This window comes from Pocillopora damicornis, chromosome 9, assembly GCF_964200805.1.
Source record: "Pocillopora damicornis chromosome 9, jaPocDami1.2, whole genome shotgun sequence".
NCBI classification, from domain to species: Eukaryota; Metazoa; Cnidaria; class Anthozoa; order Scleractinia; family Pocilloporidae; genus Pocillopora; species Pocillopora damicornis.
In genome coordinates this window covers 8,992,434-9,013,072 of record NC_142678.1, presented here as the reverse complement: position 1 = coordinate 9,013,072, position 20,639 = coordinate 8,992,434, and the positions used below count along the sequence as shown (strand labels likewise).

At 38.0% G+C, this 20,639-nt stretch overlaps 4 protein-coding genes across 4 annotated transcripts; 2 read left to right on the top strand and 2 right to left on the bottom strand.

Moving 5' to 3' along the window:
• Positions 1-169: 169 nt before the first annotated feature.
• On the bottom strand, positions 170-677 carry LOC113680857 (histone H2A). Its single transcript, XM_027197907.2, has one exon. It carries the CDS (start codon positions 640-642, stop codon positions 262-264), a length of 381 nt encoding a protein of 126 aa, XP_027053708.1. The 5' UTR covers positions 643-677; the 3' UTR covers positions 170-261.
• Positions 670-2,070, top strand: LOC113680859 (histone H2B.1). The gene has a single exon (XM_089182010.1). It carries the CDS (start codon positions 809-811, stop codon positions 1,331-1,333), a length of 525 nt encoding a protein of 174 aa, XP_089038136.1. The 5' UTR covers positions 670-808; the 3' UTR covers positions 1,334-2,070.
• On the bottom strand, positions 2,063-8,485 carry LOC113680867 (V-type proton ATPase subunit F). Its single transcript, XM_027197916.2, has 5 exons — positions 8,288-8,485; positions 8,133-8,214; positions 4,441-4,523; positions 3,611-3,733; positions 2,063-2,591 (listed from the first exon to the last, which is right to left on the bottom strand). Exons 1-5 carry the CDS (start codon positions 8,402-8,404, stop codon positions 2,562-2,564), a joined length of 435 nt encoding a protein of 144 aa, XP_027053717.2. The 5' UTR covers positions 8,405-8,485; the 3' UTR covers positions 2,063-2,561.
• Positions 8,486-8,968: 483 nt separating this feature from the next.
• Positions 8,969-20,410, top strand: LOC113680881 (uncharacterized). Its single transcript, XM_089182000.1, has 46 exons — positions 8,969-9,795; positions 10,676-10,744; positions 10,819-10,887; positions 11,106-11,171; positions 11,392-11,460; positions 11,536-11,604; positions 11,680-11,748; positions 11,825-11,893; positions 12,110-12,178; positions 12,249-12,317; positions 12,393-12,461; positions 12,537-12,605; positions 13,109-13,177; positions 13,253-13,321; positions 13,486-13,554; positions 13,638-13,706; positions 13,782-13,850; positions 13,926-13,994; positions 14,070-14,138; positions 14,507-14,575; positions 14,656-14,724; positions 14,800-14,868; positions 15,234-15,302; positions 15,378-15,446; positions 15,522-15,590; positions 15,666-15,734; positions 16,103-16,171; positions 16,247-16,315; positions 16,391-16,459; positions 16,535-16,603; positions 16,753-16,821; positions 16,897-16,965; positions 17,053-17,121; positions 17,197-17,265; positions 17,340-17,408; positions 17,559-17,627; positions 17,703-17,771; positions 17,847-17,915; positions 17,991-18,059; positions 18,135-18,203; positions 18,426-18,494; positions 18,570-18,638; positions 18,714-18,782; positions 19,047-19,115; positions 19,653-19,721; positions 19,797-20,410. The coding sequence occupies exons 1-46, from the start codon at positions 9,699-9,701 to the stop codon at positions 20,081-20,083; spliced, it is 3,417 nt and encodes a 1,138-aa protein (XP_089038126.1). The 5' UTR covers positions 8,969-9,698; the 3' UTR covers positions 20,084-20,410.
• Positions 20,411-20,639: the final 229 nt, after the last annotated feature.

Here is a 20,639-nt window from a genome sequence, read left to right as displayed (position 1 = left end):
GAAATGTTCCGATGGAGCTAGATTTTGGTGCGCGAAAGCTTTTTCAAATGCATTTGGTCGTTTGTCAACATTCATTTCCCGAGATACCGTAGATTTTTTACCTTTATGGCATCAAACTAGAAACTGGGGAGGAAGGTTATCAAGTGATATTCAGGTTAATCGTTACTTATTCATGTTCACTTGATCGCATTTATTTGGTTAAGACTTTTGCAATATTTGGTGGCTCCTAAAGGAGCCGTTTTTAAGCGTGTTAAAGCTGATTTAGGCCTTGGGTTTCTTCTCAGTCTTCTTAGGCAGAAGTACGGCCTGGATGTTGGGAAGAACACCTCCCTGTGCGATGGTGACCCCGGCGAGCAGTTTGTTCAACTCCTCGTCATTACGGACAGCCAGCTGAAGGTGACGGGGAATGATTCTTGTCTTTTTGTTGTCACGCGCAGCGTTACCTGCCAACTCGAGGATTTCAGCGCTCAGATATTCGAGCACAGCAGCCAAATACACAGGAGCACCAGCGCCAACACGCTCCGCGTAATTGCCTTTGCGGAGAAGACGATGGATACGACCAACTGGGAATTGAAGCCCTGCTCGGGATGAGCGGCTCTTGGACTTGGTGCCCTTAGCTTTACCTTTACCGCGACCAGACATGTCGATACGAACCGCTTTGAGTGCTTTCAGCAAGAGTGAATGGTAAACTTTTTACAACTTTTGATATTTATAGTTGGTTTATTATGCTAGAAGGATCGAAAAGCACCAATCAGTAGCAAGTTTCGTATAATTAAATGTCATCGCAATATTGTTGAACAAAGAGAGAATGACATGGAAATTAACCCCCAGGGTCAGTATAAGAATAAGCCAATCATCGAGCGAGAATTTCGATCCGTATGGTAATAGATCCTTTCACAATTCCGATATAAATACAAACCGAACAACGGTACACAACCATCTATCTTCGTTATTTAACAAGATGCCAGCTAAAGTTGCAGGAAAGAAGGGCGAGAAGAAAGCCGGAAAGGCGAAGGCTATTGCTGATGGAAAGAAAAAGAGGAGAGGCAAGAGAAGAGAAAGCTATGCCATCTACATCTACAAAGTGTTGAAGCAAGTTCACCCTGACACTGGTATCTCCAGCAAAGCCATGGGTATCATGAACTCGTTCGTTAACGACATCTTCGAGCGCATCGCCACCGAAGCATCCCGTCTCGCTCACTACAACAAGAAATCAACCATCAGCTCTCGCGAGATCCAGACCGCCATTAGGCTGCTTCTGCCCGGCGAACTGGCTAAACACGCCGTCAGTGAAGGAACCAAGGCTGTGACCAAGTACACCAGCAGCAAGTAAACTCACTCTGTGGGTTTCCCGCCTAAAACAAACGGCTCCTTTAGGAGCCACCAAATGTCATGAAAGTCGATGCAATATGAGCCTGAATGAAAATTTACCCTTAAATTTCATTTCTGTCGATTGCGATGTTCCCGTAACCTAGAAGAAGGAGTTTTATGTATGTTCTGTTTAAAACTGACCGTCTTATTGAGACGAAAAAGAATGTGATAAATGATGCACATACAACAATGGGTCATGTATAAGCCACGAAGACTATTATTCGTATCATTAACTTCCTTTTTCCAAATTTCTCACTGGATTTTACACTCTCTGAAGGGCCAGGTTTTTTTTTGTATGTAAACGGTACCCTCTTCGCACATAAATACCCGACAACTGACCTAAAACGACATGAAGTTAGACGAGCAACGTACATTTGTTATCAGTGGCGGATCTAGGGGAGGGGCTCGAAGGGCCCGGGTCCCCCCTTATTTTGGGTAAAAAAAAAAAAAAGAAAGAAAAGCCGGCCACACAATTTTTATAATGTTGGTTTTGAGAATTTAGTATTGGATCAACTAATTATCCCCAAATTGATATTTCTCTTTACTCTTATCACTTGTCTGCTTGATATTGTACTGATATTGTACGGAGAAATTCTCTTTTGGTCACTCATGGAAGTTAAAGGGTTAAGATCTAGTGGAAAACATTGATGGAGTAGGAAACACAGGTGGAAATAAATATAAATTCCCCATATTGATAAATTTCTTTATTCTCATCAATTGTGTACTTGACAGTGTATTGGTATTCTAAGCGCAATTTTTGTCTCAGCAACTCAAGGGAGTTAAACCGTTAAGTTTTCACTGAACACTTATTGGGACTGGTATAAGAAACACAGCATATCTTTGACAGTCTGTTCATGATCTCTCATTTTCATCTGTTTTCTGCTGTTTCTGATTGTTTTACTCTCAGATTTTCATTCCCACTTCCTATTTAGGTCTTGCATTTTCAGCCAAAGGTGTTAGTCCATCAGTAAGTATTCCATTCCTAGAGTTATTGCAATATACTTTGACTGAGATCCATCTAACTGATATTTTCACACCGTTCAGAAACTGTACCTTTTTAGAGGTACAAATTCCAAGCTTCCCATCAAAATAATAAGATTATTGATAGTTAAATAACAATTAAGTTTTCCACAAATTTTCCTAATTCATTCTCTTCATAACTGGTTCTTGTAAGCAGCATTTCAGGATAACTACTTGAAGTCCTCTGCACTGAATAAACCCTAACAGTGAAGAGAGAAAGTACTTGATTACTACATGACCTGAGATTTCAGCTTCAATCTGACATAAACTGTTGTTCAGATGTACAGATTACACCATGGGAAATGCACACAAACAATTTTCACTTTTAAATTAAGTAGAATGAATAAATGCAGTGAGTAGGCTGCTTTTCTTAGGTAAGTATTGAATGAGGCACAGAATGTCATAAACAAAGCATTTTTTATACACTGATCTGAGTCATCTAGTTTGGTGGTACTGAGACTTTTGAAAAGCAAAAAGGAAAAATTGCTTGTTTACAGTTTGGCTCAGGTGTCCATATAGCCCCTGCGTATTATAGTAGGCTCAATAATGAAATCAGGAGACCCACAAGTTGATAAAGTTTGACAATTAGAGTAAATTGGATTATGAAATGTTGAAATTGGCAAAGGATCATTTATTATATTCTAAATACAGCACACAGCTGTGCTCAGTGTCAACTAAATCAGAGCAAACTTAGATTTTTCTCTCAGTCTGACTTCCCTTCCAAAGTAATGATGTTTACTTACATGACTTTCTTTTAAAATGCCTTAAAGAATTGCCCATTAGCCATCAAAGAGATTATAGCTGAGTTGATTTCCTGATACATACATATGTCATCTAGAAGTTTTTGTTGTTGTTTTTAACAAGCTTGTTATTTCTTTCTCAAACAACAATGAATTGCGGAAAGTCCCAAACTATGCACTTTTTTTCACTATATTGTCAGCTAACAGGAAATAACCATGAAATTCTTATACATGGGTTTATTTCCAAAGTTTACTTTGAACCATTTTAAGTATCATACATAAACATGTTTCTGACAGTACATAAATCAGTGTTTATGAAAGTTAATGAGGATATTTTTCTAACAAAAGAGAAAGGGGAGGACATTTTGCATGAAAAAAGCATTGAGTGATTATAACTTTTGGCACAATATGCACATAAGCAGATAATAACTAACAAAAATACGTTCCAAAATTGTGGAGAAAATGCATCAACTAGATACCTTTGCTCTTCTTAATATTGAGTCCTTAGATGGGTCATATGGATGCTCCTTGGATGGAATCTCAAGAATAGCTGGAATAGCTTTATCATAATTATCAAGAATATGCCTGATCTCCTCAGCAATCTTACAACAAAATGAACAATGAAAAAAAATACATGATCAGGAGAACAAACAATACATAGATACAATGGTAATCAATGTCCTCTTTTAACTTAGAGGTGCTTCACCCTAATGATTAGTAGCCTTAAAAGCTGATGGGTTTTTTGGGAAAAGTTTGATCAACAAAATGAAGGCAGTGGAACTAACAAAATAAGAAACAGAGCTGCCTGCCTATAAAACCACCAGCTGAAATTCATTATTTCATTTTATCACACCTTTTAATCAAACAGAACAGCTTGAGCTAAACAACATGTCACAAAAAAATAAAGTGTAAATCAAACTGTCTATTTAATGCCAGAAAAGACTGGGATGCTAAGGGAGCCTGTTGGCAGGGAAGGCCTCTGAATTGAAATACCCAGGTTTGAGTTTTAAAAGGGTTCCTACACTGCCTCTCTCCAGTGTTACCTGAAAACTATCAAGGAAAGCTAATTAAGTGCTGTTCATGGAGTAGTCTACAGTGAAGTAGCATCCCATCCTAGAAAAGTGGCAAAAGTTCTTGTCGCTTTATGCCACAGAAAGTAAGAAAAGTTGTGGTGCTGTTGCCCAATTAGTTTGTGGAATATAGCAGTTTCATGCCACTTTTTCTAAGGACCAAATAAGAAGCGTTGTCAATAGTAGAACTTTGTCACTATCTTGATTTAAACTCTTAAGAAAAAAAATCAACTTCTTACATTTTGATTGATCAAAAGAATGGCAATATCACTTCTATTTGTAAACTGCTGAAAGGCTTCTTCAAGTTCACTAACTGAAGTTTCTGTAGAGAACAAATGAAAAGTTATTCAAACAAGAAAAAGATACAAGATAATAAAAAAGTTTATCCTTCCACTGCGAAGACCTGAAAAGTAGATATCTTGACTCATAAATATATTTAGTTTTATCTCAGAGGGCACGGTAACAAATCTTGCAATTCGACTGGTTCTTAGCATGGTCCATACCAAGAACATCCCTTGCTTTGTTGCCATTCTCCATAAATAATTTTTTTTTTCCAGCTGGGCATTATTTTCAAGCAAAGTATTTCAAAGCAAATCAAGCCAATTAATAACTTATTAGTTGTCTCTTCTCTCACTCTCAAATCATTTTGGTTGCCATCTGAAAATTCTTTTCAAAATGAATTTGTGGTAGCAAATGTGTCATTAAATGGGTTGACACACAGCCTAAAAAAAGTTTTCAATTAACTTTTGTCTTTCATAAACACTAACTCAGAAAGTTAAACCTGTGAGATATTTGTTTACAATCGAATTAGTCAATGGAACTTTCACTCATTTAACATCTGAATTCTCTCAATCAATATTTTCTGTATAGCAAAGTTTTCAGTCTTACTTTAAATACACTTTTGGTAAGTCTTTGCAAGTCAACTTGTGCAGTTAAACCATTTGCACCATAAATTGCACAAAAAAAAAAAAAAAATGAATTCCACAAGAAAAAGCTAAATTAAATTCCCCCTGGGTCTAGTTAAAGCGTCTCATTTGACTTCAGTTATTTGGTGGAAAAAGGCCAGATTTGCGCCATTGCAGCAAACACATAAGCAAACCCCCACAACTTCAAAAAATACATTTGAATTTACTTACAAATACTTTCCTTAGAATTTACAGAGCTATTCTTTGTGCAATAATCATCAATGGAAGTAAATAATAATACTTTCTGTAAGATAATTGAATGGTTTTGAAGAAACATTGTCTTGATAGTCATTGAACTTGAGTTTGTTTGCCAAATCAGTACTGTTTGTTTTTTGTTTTGTTTTCGAAAGTGTACATGCTGTTTTTTCTAACACACTTTCTAACTGACAGGTGTCAGATTGTGACAGATACTTGTAAAAATAATGTTTCAAAGTTTGTTTGGAAGCCTTTTAAACAACTTTGCACTACACAAATAAAATTATCTTGGTGAAGTCTCTCTCTTTAATTTGTGTTATCTCTGTTTTAACTACCATTTTCTCACTCCAAAATTGTTCAGTTTCAGGAGGATCTTGCCATAATTACAGCTCTAAAGCATTCCAGTCATTTTAGCAGGAATTTCAAGAAGATTTAGAACAAAATAAAAATGTTAATCACCAGCATGGAGGTCCAAATTTGGAAAAACTGAGCCCTCTGTCTCAAGGTCCAACATGAACCTCTCAGCTGGCAAATAACATACATAAATGCAGTGCTTTCAATAAGATTTGAAGTAGGTGGCTACCTCCGTAAAGCATCCGCCAGAGGATAATGTGAAAAACAATTCCAATCTTGTTAACCCATTGGTTCCACTAGAGTAAAATTGCCTCCAACAGAATTTTCTGTGGTGAACTTTGGTAAATGATCATTTAATTTTACTCTCCTCCTTTGTAACATTTGTTACATAACTGATTGTTTATTTCTATTAAAAATCTTCCATTTGCTGAGTTGCAAACCTGCTGCCTGAGTTTCACACAAGAAGTCCTCTGAAAGGACATGTAGTAACTGGTTACTGAAATTTTAGTCACTATGTTGTAAAATCAAAATCTTATTTTCCAGGAAATTTGGTTTATGGTATGATAAGACAATATCAATAGTTTTTTACTCAAAACTTGTTTATAAAGATAAAAGTCACCTGAAAGAAATCTAAAAGACCTCCAGGTGTTTGAGGTCTCACTTCAGCTTCCAAAAAGTCACAGAAAGATCCAGAATGGTGTTAATGATCCAAAATCGCATAAAACTAAACACTTCTAAAAAGCAGTCAACAAAAATCAAAACTAGATAATATCCAGTGTGAATCAAATTTCCATCTGCATATGTTCTCAAATTTTGAGGCTACGATCCAAACCTTTCTTCACCTGATCTTTGTTTACAGAGGTTTCTTCTGCTTGCAATTGGAAACAAACCTCTCAGTCTCCTGCTTCAAACACTGAACAAATTTTTTGTGATTGCAGGTTCTTGTTTAGTTTTTGTTTTTTTTTTGATGTGTTGTGTTTTTTTTCTTTTTTTTTTTTGTTACTGGGTGAAATTAAAGATTTGCAGTAGTGAATTTCACCAGTTTTATTTCCTAGGAAAACCTCGGAATTATTCTTTTCTGCAGAATTGTCCATTTAATGTTTACATAGGATAATTGAATTAAACCAATCAGCCAATGAATTTAGGTGTTCCTACAGCTCATGTTTCATATCGGATCGTAAACAATCGTTGTGTTAATGTAGAACAAGGTCTTCTTCGATTTTTCAGCAAATACAGCTTTTTTTTTTATAAATTAAAGTTTAGACACTAAGTGTTTAATAGCCTTTTTGTAGTTCTCTTCACAGCCAAGCCTAGGTTAAGTGTCTATAGGCAAGGTCAACATCTTTCCAAAAAAATTTCAAATTTGATTTACATGTGCTATTAACAAGCAAGCTGTTTTAACTAACTTTGATTTTCAAGTTTGTTTTCTAACCAGCAGTTGAGAAGAACTGCTTTTGTTTTATTTATCTAAAAGTATTTAATGATTTTAGTTCAGCACAAATTTGTTTGAAAATTATTTAGGTAACTGACAATGTACACTTCTACTTTGAGCATGATTAACTTTTATAGAACAAGCAAAACAAGCAGAGAAAGAAAACTGCCAGTGAAAGAATGAATTTAACAAACAAAGGCTATAGAATTAAAAAAATAACTGGGGTGAATACTCCAGTACTAACTTGACTGTTATTTTCTATATTATTTATTAACCTTTTTGTTCTGTAAATTTGACTTGGACATGGCAAAGTATACACGGCGATTCACAACAGAATACCTGCCAGAGCTCCAGCGGGTGCTGGGTGTTATTGAAAGAACTGACATGGATTGTTTATCTCTTATGCAAGAAGTTGCTGCTATTGCAAGATGATGCTTTTTATGTGATAGTTTCCTCAACTCTCTTCACTTATATCCGTAAAAGTGTATAATATTAAAACGAGGAATTATTTCCTGATCGCTCTTGTGAGTGTAAGGGTTTATCACGACCACGACGCTAAAAAACTAGCAATAACCCCTCTTTTTCGGTCGCGAAACTGGATCCAAACTAAACGAAAAAAAAATATTTACTGGTACATAGTCAGAAGCAAAAGTTGCATATTAATTTGTAAATTTCTGCTACGAGTCAGTTGGGGTTGCCACCCTATCGATACTGAGCAAAACAAAAGCACTTGGGATACATTCTTAGCACTTCATTATTTTTTTTAAAAAACCGCCTCTTTAAGGATTTTTGTAGAATGGAGGGAATTATTTCACACTCCCCCATATCAGTTGTATGATTGCCGCATCCTGGTTGCAAGTTCCTGAGACTGCAAAAGAATGCAATTTGCTCCTCCCACTAAGTCTGATTTATGTCTTAAGCTTACTCTTTTTTTTTAATCGAGTTAATAAACACAATTCCCAGCAATCAAAGAGAAATTTCTTACCTTTAGTCACAACCAGGAAATTTTTCTGTCTCTTGGCGTTAATTTCTCCTATTCCTCCCAATAGAAAACCAGTGCAAGTGTCCTTAACCAAGAAAAGTGAACCTAAGTCATTCTGACGATAACTAGATAAGATTAAGAAGAGAATTGGTCCTTACCTCGTCTCCTATCACAGCAACAAGTCTTCCCTTCGCACCAGCAGAAATACCTGAGTGCGCCATCTTGGATTCTCGTTTGAGTCGTTCGTCGTGTATGGAGAATTGTAGTGTACACATGATTTCCTCATCGCCGACAACCTCTGTCGTAATCCTGAGGTGTGTGAGACTTTATATAGGATATTTTAACAACTGCAACGATGCCTCGAGTAATCGTAGTAAAGGAGGAGAGCCACTAAATGATCAGCATCGAGGCAATAACACTGAATTTATATTCTTGGTGTAAAAATTATTTGTTTGTATGAATACCGCTCAGAGTTTGGGGCAAACCGGCTGAGCGGCTGCACTACTCATTTCCAGACTATTTCATCTTCACCTGCAGTGAATCGAACAAGATCATCGGCAGACTTATCGATAAAGGATCACATCCATTAATTATGGGAATGAATGAATAGCGAAAAGATCCATACCCCTTTTATAACCCGACAAAAGTTCTTCTTTATGGAAGTAACATTACTCTAAAGAACTGAGCGAGAACTCTTGCTCCGCGTAAGTTTTAGAGAGTAGCTTTATATTGCACGCGCAGCGTTCTACTTTTAAAATAAAACAGTAGGGTATTTCTTTAGTTTCAAGACTAAAAAGCTAACATCTTGTTTAAAAGGACTTAGCGGTATTGTTGGTTGAGATAAATGCAGTTTTCAGGTAATTCAATGCAGAAGAGGGTTAATTCAGTGCAAAGAAGTGATAAACCAAACTGAAAAATTCCTTGAATTGTTTAGCCGAACTTTGAACCTTTTTCCTCCTTAAAGATGTGAAAATATCATTGTATATTATTGTTTTGAACGCACGCGGTTGTTTTGACCGAACGCACAACGTCACTTGCAGGGTTTGAATAAATTATTTTTGCACTTGATGCGCGCGCTTTGCTTCTGCGTAATTTTTATAAGCTATCTCGTATTTTTTCATGTTTTTTTTAGTCTTTTTTTAGTTACTCGTAATTATTTATTCCAAATTGCGCCCGAAATTATGTGATTACCTATACTAACAATACGAGTACATTTTCATGTAACTCGGGTGCAAAGTTGTAACACAAGTGCAAATTACAAATAGCGCGCGCTGCCAAAATTGCGTCCGTCTCGACTCTCTGTGATGCTTTTTCAAGGATTAAAAGCTGCACTCGCCCTACGGGCTCGCTCAATTTTGTTGTCTTTGAAAACTTTACTCGTGCTTATTTGCACCAAATTGCACCCGAAATCATGTTGTTACCAATACTAATTACTGACGTATGATTGCAAATTTAGTAATTCCTAATTGTGACGTAGAATCAGTATTGCGGAGCTTTTCTTCATATTAGGAGTTGAGTTGCAGTGCAGAAACAAATTTTCTTTCAAGAGAAATTTTTTTACGACAAGAAATGAAATTGTGGGTCGGGATTGTGTTCTTGGTTGTGTACGCACAACTGGGAATCAATGCTCGGCCCATTCCAAGATTAAGACCACTAATGAGTGATGGTAGGTAAACATTCTTGTCCGTTCCTGAATTATGTCCTAGTTAATCGATGAACCGAGAATGCCGTCTTGTCGCATCACTGGCCAACAGATAACTGAAGTTCTATTAATCAAATTTAGAATCTGTTTCGATTGAGTGATTACAATGTAACCTAACTTATAACAACAAGAAAGTAATTAGCACAGAGCTGCCAGACGTAACCTACTACTACGATTGTTGAAAAACGCCTGTGCGCGTCAGTGATTGCATAAAAAATGGGACAAAGGAGTTTTTACCGAGTTTTAAGTACTTAGGTGCCAGCTTTCGTCGTTTGATCTGGAGTGAAACCGTGGAACAGAAGTGTTCAAAGGATATGTTGTGTATCCGCGTTAGTTGAATGTCTGCAACCATAAACCCTGAATGAAATTTCAGGCACCTAAAGTTTTCAAAAACTTCGCTTTTTCTTTGACGAGTCTGTACTTTCACTACTTTATGTCCTACATTTTCACAGTTTCCCTGAGTGAGCCCGCGAAAGTCCGTGATGCGTGCAAGCGTATTTCAGCTCCAACTTTCTAAGTTGTACAGTTCGTGATCCATTTAGGTCATGCGCGCGAATTTTTTAGTTTTAGGAGAATTGAGCAAATTATACTTAAGCTAAGGAAAAGTCAGTTCTCAACGATAATTTATCAAAAATTCAAAGAGTAAAGATGAAGCTCTTGATTCTGAAAATAACCATTCCGAAACGGAAGTTTTACACCAGAATGACTCTAATATTAATGACTCCTTTAGTACTAATGGTAAAACTAAGGTAATTTTGCGAAAATTTTTACTGGCGATTAGGTTGCGACTCATGGAGGAATTTTAATATAAAAATTGATACTTATGAATCTTTTTGTGTTAAAGGAGAGCTAGTGCACCATGAAGAAGTCGTCAGGAGAGACAATGATGATGATGAATCTATCGATATTGAAGGTAACCCCATGAAACGTGTCATGAAGATTCACAGCGCAATTAAGGTGATGCTAATGACTCTGTTTTTGCCAAAGGTGAGTTAGATGACGATGAAGAAGCCGAGTGGAGAGACAACAACAACAAGGACTTTATCGATAGTGACGGTGAGCCCTACGAAACGTATCATGGATATTTACAACGAAATTAAGATAATACTAAGACTCTCTTTGTCCTAAAGGCGGGCTTGAAAACGATGAAGAGGTCGAATGGGGAGACAGTGATGATAATGACTTTATCGATGATAAAGATAAGCCCCATGAAGTGTATTATGGAGATTCACAGTGGAATTGAGATGATACTAATGAATCTCTTTGTACGTAAGGTGAGCCAGAAGACGAAGAGGAAGCTAAATGGAGAGACGGTGATGATGAATCCAGCGAAAGTAAAGGTAAACCCCATAAAAACATATGCTTGAGATTAACAACAGAATTAAGCTGATGCAAATCATTCTCTTTGCGCTAAAGGTGAGCCAAATGATGATGCAGAAGCTGAGTGGAGAGAAAGTGAGGATAATGATTCTATCGATAGTAAAGCTAAGCCCCATGGAACAAATCATGCATATCACAAGCGCAATGAAAATGATTCTAATCCAACTATTTTTGCTAAAGGCGAAGTATACGACGATGAAGAAGCCGAAAGGATAGGCGATATTGATGATGACTCCAGCGATAGTAAAGGTAAATCCGATGAAACTGATCATGGAAATTTACATCAGAATTAACAACATGGTAATTACTCTCATTGTGCTTAAGGTGAGTTGGAAGACGACGAAGAAGATGAGTGGAGTGACCGTATTGATAAAGATTCTATGGGTAGTGAAGGTAGGTCCCGTGAAAGTTATCATAAAGATTCACAGCCAAATTAAGACGATTTTAAGGACTCTGTTTGTGTTTAAGGTGAGGCGGATGGCAGTAAAGAAGCCGTGTGGAGAGACGGTGATGATCTTGAGTCTGTCGGTGGTGAAGGTAAGCCCCAAAGAAACTTATCACGGAGATTCACAGCGGAATTGAAATGATAAGTACGACTCTCTTTCTGCGAAAGGTGAGCTGGATGACCATCAAGAAGCCAAATGGAGAGGCTCTGAGGACTATGAATCTATTGATAGTGAAGGTAGGCCCTATAAAACTTATCATGGAGATTCAGAGCAGGATTAGAATGATATTCATGACTCTCTTTGTATGAAAGGTTAGTTGTATGACGATGATGATGATTGAAGTGAGAGATTATAACGAGTCTATCAATGGCTATGGTATGCCCCATGAAACTCATCATGGAAGCTCATACTAGAATTCTAGAGGTATTTATAACTCGTTGTATTCGCTGTAGGTGAGCTGGATGATGATAAAGAAGCCGATTGGAGAGACAGTGATGATCTTGAATCTATCGACAATAAAGGTATCCCCATGAAACTCCCAAGATTCACAGCCTAATAAAGACGATACTAAGTGCTCTCTTTGTGCTAAAGGTGAACCCGATAACGATGAAGATGTACAGTGGAGAGACGGTGATAACGATGACTCTAGCGATAGTGAGGGTAAGCCTCATAAAACTTATCATGGAGATTTATTTCGGAATCAAGATGATACTAACGACTCTCTTCTTGCTTAAGATGAGTTGGATGACAATGAGGAAGATGAGGGGAGGGACCGTGATGATGATGAATCTATCGATAGTGAAGGTAAGCCCTGTGGAACTTGCCATAGGGATTCGCAACACATTTAAAATGATACTTATTACCCTCTTTGTGCTAAAGGTGAGTTGGATGACGATGATGAAGAAGAGTGGAGAGACGGTAATGATGATGAATCTAGCGATAGTAAAGGTCAGCCCCGTTAAACGTATCATGTAGATATACGGCACCTTTAAAAATAATACTTATGACTCTCTATGTGCTAAAGTTGGATCACGATGAATAAGCCGAATGAAGAGACGGCGATGGTTATGAATCTATTGGTAGTGAGGGTAAACCTCATAAAACTTACCATGGAGATTTGCAGTAGAATTAAGATTATTGTAATGACTCTATTTGTATGAAATTCGAGTTTTCTAATGATGAAGAAGATGAGTGGAGAGACAGAGATAATCACGAATCGACCAAAAGTGATGGTTTGCCACATATAGCGTATCATGGAGACCCATTCTAGAATAAGAGATACTAATATCTCACTTCCTACCTGCTACGGGCGAGCCGTATGATTATAAAAAAGCCGAGCGGGGAGGTGATGATCTTGAATTTATCGATAAGGAAGGTATGCCTCGTGAAAGCTATCATGGAAATTTCCAGCTTAACTAAGACGATACTAAGGTAAACTGTCTGTCCTAAAGGTGAGCCTGATAACGTTGAAGATGCAGAGTGGAGAGAGGGAGATAATGATGATTTCATCGATAGTGAGGGTAAGCCCCATGAGAGTTATCATGGAGATTCATAGCAGAATCAAGATGATACTAACGACTCTCTTCGCGCTGAAGGTGAGTTGGATGACGATGATGAAGACGAGTGGAGGGATGGTGATGACAATGAGTCTATCGATAGTGAAGGTAAACCTCATGAAACATATCATGTAGATTTAAAGAATATTTAAAATGATACTTATGAGCCTCTTTGTGCTAAAGGTGAGTTGGATTTCGATGGAGAAGTTGAGTGGAGAGACGGAGATTTGCGACACATTTAAAATGATACTTTTACTCTCTTTGTGCTAAAGGTGAGTTAGATGACGATGCAGAAGTCGAATGGAGAGACGGTGGTGATAAGAAAACTATTGATAGTGAAGGTAAACCTTATAAAACATATCATGGAGATTCGCAACACATTTAAAATAGGAGATACTAATGTCTTACTTTGTATTTGCTTAAGGCGAGCCGGATGATTATAAAGAAACCGAGTGGCGAGACGGTGATGATCTTAAATCTATCGATAACGAAGGTATGCCCCATGAAACATGTTATGGAAATATAACGCTTAACTAAGACGATACTAAGAACTGTGTTTGTCTCAAAGGTGAACCCGATCACGATGAAGATGCCGAGTGGAGATTCAGTGATAATCATGATACCAGCGACAGTGAGGGTAAGCCTCATGAAACTTATTATGGAGATTTATTGCGGAATCAAGATGATACTTACCACTCTCTTCTTGCTTAAGATGAGTTGGATGACGATGATGAAGATGAGAGGAAGGACCATGATAATAATGAATCTATCGATAGTGAAGGTAGGCCCCGTGGAACTTGTCATAGGGATTCGCAACACATTTAAAATGATACTTATTACCCTCTTTGTGCTAAAGGGGAGTTGGATGACGATGATGAAGATGAATGGAGGGACGGTGATGATAGTGAATCAAGCGATAGTAAAGGTAAGCCTCGTTAAACGTATCATGTAGATATACAGCACCTTCAAAATTATACTTATGACTCTCTAAGTGCTAAAGGTGAGTAGTTGGATCACGATGAACAAGCCGAACGAAGAGACGGTGATGGTTTTAAATCTATTGATAGTGAGGGTAAACCCTATAAAACTTATCGTTGAGATTCGCAGTAGAATCAGGGTTATTGTAATGACTCTATTTGTATGAAATGTGAGTTTTCTAATGATGAAGAAGATGAGTGGAGAGACAGAGATGATCACAAATCGATCAAAAGTGATAGTTTGCCACATATAGCGTATCATGGAGACCCATTCTAGAATAAGAGATACTAATATCTCACTTTGCATTTGCTAAAGGCAAGCCGGATGATTATAAAGAAGCCGAGTGGCGAGACGGTGATGATCTTGAATCTATCGATAAGGAAGGTATGCCTCGTAAAAAACTATCATGGAGATTCACAGCTTAACTAAGACGATTCTAAGGATCGACTGTCTTTGTCCCAAAGGTGAACCGGATAACGTTGAAGAGGCAGAGAGGAGAGAGGGGGATAATGATAATCTCAGCGATAGTGAGGGTAAGCCCCATGAGAGTTATCATGGAGATTCATAGCAGAATCAAGATGATACTGACAAATCTCTTCGTGCTAAAGGTGAGTTGGATGACGATGATGAAGATGAATGGAGGGACGGTAATGGTTATGAATATAGCGATAGTGAAGGTAAGCCTCGTTAAACGTATCATGTAGATATACGGCACCTTTAAAATAATACTTATGACTCTCTATGTGCTAAAGGTGAGCTGGATCATGATGAATATGCCGAATGAAGAGACGGCGATGGTTATGAATCTATTGATAGTAAGGGTAAACTTCATAAAACGTATCATGCAGATTTGCAGTAGAAATAAGATTACTGTAATGACTCCCTTTGTATGAAATGTGAGTTTTCTAATGATGAAGAAAATGAGTGGAAAGACAGAGATGATCACGAATCGATCAAAAGTGATAGTTTGCCACATGTAGCGTATCATTGGGACCCATTCTAGAATAAGAGATACTGATGTCACGCTTTGTATTTGCTAAAGGCGAGCCGTATGATTATAAAGAAGCCGAGTGGCGAGAAAGTGATGATCTTGAATCTATCGATAAGGAAGGTACGCCCCATGAATCATATTATGGAAATATACAGCTTAACTAAGACGACACTAAGGACTGTCTTTGTCTCAAAGGTGAACCCGATCACGATGAAGATGCCGAGTGGAGATTCAGTGATAATCATGATACCAGCCACATTGAGGGTAAGCCTCATGAAACTTATTATAGAGATTCATTGCGGAATCAAGATGATACTAACCACTCTCTTATTGCTAAAGATGAGTTGGATGACGATGATGAAGATGAGTGGAGGGACGCTGATGATAATGAATCTATCGATAGTGAAGGTAGGCTCCGGGAAACTTGTCATAGGGATTCGCAACACATTTAAAATGATACTTATTACACTCTTTGTGCTAAAGGTGAGTTGGATGACTATGATGAAGATGAATGGAGGGACGGTGATGATACTGAATCAAGTGATAGTGAAGGTAAGGCTCGTTAAACGTATCATGTAGATATACGGCACCTTTAAAATTATACTTATGACTCTTTATGTGCTAAAGGTGACTAGTAGGATCACGATGAATAAGCCGAATGAAGAGGCGGCGATGGTTATGAATCTATTGATAGTGAGGGTAAACTTCATAAAACTTATCATGGAAATTTGCAGTAGAATTAAGATTATTAAAATGACTCCCTTTGTATGAAATTCGAGTTTTCTAATGATGAAGAAGATGAGTGGAGAGACAGAGATGATCACAAATCGATCAAAAGTGATAGTTTGCCACATATAGCGTATCATGGAGACCCATTCCAGAATAAGAGATACTGATGTCACGCTTTGTATTTGCCAAAGGCGAGCCGTATGATTATAAAGAAGCCGAGTGGCGAGAAAGTGATGATCTTGAATCTATCGATAAGGAAGGTATGCCCCTTGAATCATATTATGGAAATATACAGCTTAACTAAGGCGACACTAAGGACTGTCTTTGTCTCAAAGGTGAACCCGATCACGATGAAGATGCCGAGTGGAGATTCAGTGATAATCGTGATACCAGCGACAGTGAGGGTAAGCCTCATGAAACTTATTATGGAGATTCATTGCGGAATCAAGATGATACTAACCACTCTCTTCTTGCTAAAGATGAAATGGATGACGATGATGAAGATGAGTGGAGGGACGCTGATGATAATGAATCTATCGATAGTGAAGGTAGGCTCCTGGAAACTTGTCATAGGGATTCGCAACACATTTACAATGATACTTATTACACTCTTTGTGCTAAAGGTGAGTTGGATGACGATGATGAAGATGAATGGAGGGACGGTGATGATAGTGAATCAAGCGATAGTGAAGGTAAGGCTCGTTAAACGTATCATGCAGATATACGGCACCTTTAAAATTATACTTATGACTCTCTATGTGCTAAAGGTGAGTAGTTGGTTTAGTAAGTAGAGGTTCATAGCAGAATCAAGATGATACTAACGACTCTCTTCGTGCTAAAGGTGAGTTGGATGACGATGATGAAGATGAGTGGAGGGATGGTGATGATAATGAGTCTATCGATAGTGAAGGTAAACCTCATGATACCTATCATTATAGATTTAAAGAATATTTAAATGTTACTTATAAGCCTCTTTGTGCTAAAGGTGAGCTGGATGACGATGACGAAGCCGGAAGGAGAGACGGTAATGATGAAAAACATATTGATAGTGAAGGTAAGCTTCATAAAACATATGGAGATTCGCAACACAGAAATTCACAGCTTAACTAAGAAGATACTAAGGACTGTCTTTGTCTCAAAGGTGAGCCCGATAACGATGAAGACGCAGGGTGGAGATTCAGTGATAATCATGATACCAGCGACAGTGAGGGTAAGCCCCATGAAACTTATCATGGGCATTCAAAGCAGAATGAAGATGATAGTAACGACTCTCTTCGTGTTAAAGGTGAGTCGGATGAGGATGGGGAAGCTGAATGGAGAGACTATGATGATCAAAAATCTATTGATAGTGAAGGTAAGCTTCATAAAACATATCATGGAAATTCATACACATTTAATATGATACTAATATGCCCTATTGTGTTTAAGGTGGGTTGGATGATGATAATGATGATGAATGGAGGGACAGTTATGATATTGAAGCTATCGAAAGTGAAGGTAAGCCTCATGAAACTTATCACGAAGAGTCGCAACACATTTAAAATGATATTGATAGTAAAGGTAAGGTTCATAAAACATATGGAGATTCGCAACACAGAAATTCACAGCTTAACTAAGACGATACTAAGGACTGTCTTTGTCTCAAAGGTGAGCCCAATAACGATGAAGACGCAGAGTGGAGATTCAGTGATAATCATGATACCAGCGACAGTGAGGGTAAGCCCCATGAAACTTATCATGGAGATTCAAAGCAGAATGAAGATGATACTAACGACTCTCTTTGTGCTAAAGGTGAGTTGGATGACGATACAGAAGCCGAATGGAGAGACGGTGATGATAAAAAAACTATTGATAGTGAAGGTAAACCTCATGAAACATATCATGAAGATTCGCAACACATTTAAAATGATACTAATGACCCTCTTTGTGCTGAAGGTGAGTTGGATGACGATGATGAAGATGAATGGAAAAACGGTGATGATAATAAATCTATCGATAATGAAGGTAAATCTCATGGAACCTATCATGTAGATTTAAAGCATATTTAAAATGATACTTATGACCCTCTTTGTGCTAAAGGTGAGTTGGATTTCAATGGAGAAGATGAGTGGGGAGACGCTTATGATCCTGAATCTGTCGATAGTGGAGGTAAGCCCCAAGAAGCTTATCATGGAGATTCATAACGGAATTAAAATGATACGTACGACTCTCTTTCTACGAAAGGTGAGCTGGATGACGATGAAGAAGCCGACTGGAGAGACAGTGATGATTATGAAGCTATTGATAGTGAAGGTAGGCCCCATAAAACTTATCATGGAAATTCACAGCAGAATTAAGATGATCTTTATGACTCTCTTTGTGTGAAATGTGAGTTTTATACGATGAGGAAGATGACTGGAGAAACCGAGATGATAATGAATATATCACAAATGATGGTTTGCCCCATGTAACGTATCATGGAGACTCAGTATAGAATTAGAAATATACTTATGACTCTCTTTATAATTGCTAAAGGGGAGCCGGATGATTATGGGCAAGCCGAGTCGAAAGGAGGTGATGATCTTAAATCTATCGGTAATGGAGGTATGCCCCATGAAACTTATTATGGAAATGTACAGCGTAGCTAATGCGACACTAAGGACTGTCTTTGTCTCAAAGGTAAGCCCGATAACGATGAAGACGCAGAGTGGAGATTCAGTGATAATGATGATGCCAGCGACAGTGAGGGTAAGCCCCATGAAACTTATCATGGAGATTCATAGCAGAATGAAGATGATACTAACGACTCTCTTCGTGCTAAAGGTGAGTCGGATGACGATGTAGAAGCTGAATGGAGAGACTATGATGATCAAAAATATATTGATGGTGAAGGTAAGCCTCATGAAGCAATTATGGAGATTTGCAGCACATTTAAATGATTACTTATAACCCTTTTTGTGCTAAAGGTGAGTCAGATAACGATGATGAAGATGAATGGAGGGACGGTGATGATAATGAATCTATTGATAATGAAGCCTTATTTCAACTACTAGTTGAGTAGTGTTCATAATTGCCAGGATCGTTTCTATATTCGTTATCATGGAGATTATTCCCAACGGAATTTAAATGATACGAACGACTTCCTTTCTGCGAAAGGTAAGCTGGATGACGATGAAGAAGCCGGCTGGAGAGACAGTGATGATTATGAATCTATTGATAGTGAAGGTAGGTCCCATAAAACTTATCATGGAGATTCACAGTAGAATGTAAATAGTACTAAGTGCATTATTTTTGCTGGAGGTGACCTCAATTGCTCTAAAGAAGCCGAGTGGAGAGAAAGTGACAATAGTGATTCTAAATATGGAAGCGATCTTTGCAGCAATGAACAGTACTTTAGCAGCGCTCTAGCAACTGAGCTAACAAGCCAACTGGGAGCCGGCCATTATAGAGCGCTGCACCGTTATCGCACAGATCATGGGCTCAAATCCCGTACAGGCCTGACATTTTTCACGCCTTATTTTCGCTAATGGGAGGATCGCAGAACTTAATTAGGGAATGATTCTATCGGTAAAGTGAAGGTAAGCCCCATGCAACGTGACATGGATGTTTATTGAGGATTAAGATTATACAAATGACTCTCTTTGCGCTAAAGGCGGGCTAGATGATGACAAAGAAGCCGACACTGAAGGTAAGTCCCATGAAGTTGTCATGGAGATAAACAGCAGAATTAACACGATACTAATAACTCTCTTTGTGCTAAAGGTGAGATGGATGACGACGAGGAAACCCCGTGGTTAGGCGGCGATGATCGTGAATCTGTCAATAGTAAAGGTAAACTCCAAGAAACCTATCATGGAAATTCACAGCAGAATAAAAATGATACTTATGACCTTCTTTATACTAAAGGTGAGTTAGATGACGATGAAGGAGACGACTGGAGCGACGGTGATGATCTTGAATCTATCGATGGTGGAGGTAAGCCCCCTGAAACTTATCAGGGAGATTCACTCGTTGCTAGAGATGACTTCATAGATACCGAAGCTTCAGTTCCAGATACCGAAGGATTTAAGGACGTTCTTGAATTCGCGGATTATTTCGCACAAACTGAAGATACAGAGTGGAGTGACGATGATGGCGAAGAGGTTTCTGAAGGCTATGGAGTTCGTGATGAGGACTCAGAAATTGCATGGTGAAACGACGACGACGAAAACTTTTTAAACTTTTTAAACTTTTTTGATGACTTTGGAAATGATCTGGAGGAAATCTGAAGCTCAGAGGGAAAAGAGGACCTTTCTTATTTTCAATTATTTCAATATGATAACTGTAAACCTGCCTTTGTGGAGTCCATATTTTCTGGAAGGGGAGGCCCCTTAATCAGGATATTTCAGTGAAGACAATATGTGACTGCATTTAACTTGATTCCAATTAATGAGTGGAAGTTTCGATTTCTTTTCCTGAAATTGCAAGTCCATTTTCAGTTTGTAATCGTAACAATAAAACTCTGACAAGTTAAAAACTTATATCTGCAAAGTGTGATAACTCTAAATGCGTATTGGTGCGATAATGCCTAGTTATCAATTTTCGTCGTTTAATTTGGCTCATCCGCTTCTTCACTGACCGAGTGCCTATCTCAAGCCATGGTTCAATCAGGTTTAGGCTCAATGTCATCCAAATTGTATTACAAAATATTTCGCGCTCTTAACGGTTGTCACTTAATCAAGGAATGCCATTGGTGACAACAATCGATCA

Bases quoted from the DNA above. Each gene is read 5' to 3' on its own strand.
- LOC113680857 (XM_027197907.2), bottom strand. From the start codon at position 642: ATGTCTGGTCGCGGTAAAGGTAAAGCTAAGGGCACCAAGTCCAAGAGC.
- LOC113680859 (XM_089182010.1), top strand. From the start codon at position 809: ATGACATGGAAATTAACCCCCAGGGTCAGTATAAGAATAAGCCAATCA.
- LOC113680867 (XM_027197916.2), bottom strand. From the start codon at position 8,404: ATGTGTACACTACAATTCTCCATACACGACGAACGACTCAAACGAGAA. The intron at 8,215-8,287 runs GTAAGGACCAAT...TTCTTGGTTAAG, and splicing joins TTGCTGTGATAGGAGACGAG to GACACTTGCACTGGTTTTCT. The intron at 2,592-3,610 runs GTATCTAGTTGA...CTTCACTGTTAG, and splicing joins CAATATTAAGAAGAGCAAAG to GGTTTATTCAGTGCAGAGGA.
- LOC113680881 (XM_089182000.1), top strand. From the start codon at position 9,699: ATGAAATTGTGGGTCGGGATTGTGTTCTTGGTTGTGTACGCACAACTG. The intron at 14,869-15,233 runs GTAAGCCTCGTT...TATTTGCTAAAG, and splicing joins TGAATATAGCGATAGTGAAG to GCGAGCCGTATGATTATAAA. The intron at 18,783-19,046 runs GTAAGCCTCATG...TTTCTGCGAAAG, and splicing joins AAAATATATTGATGGTGAAG to GTAAGCTGGATGACGATGAA.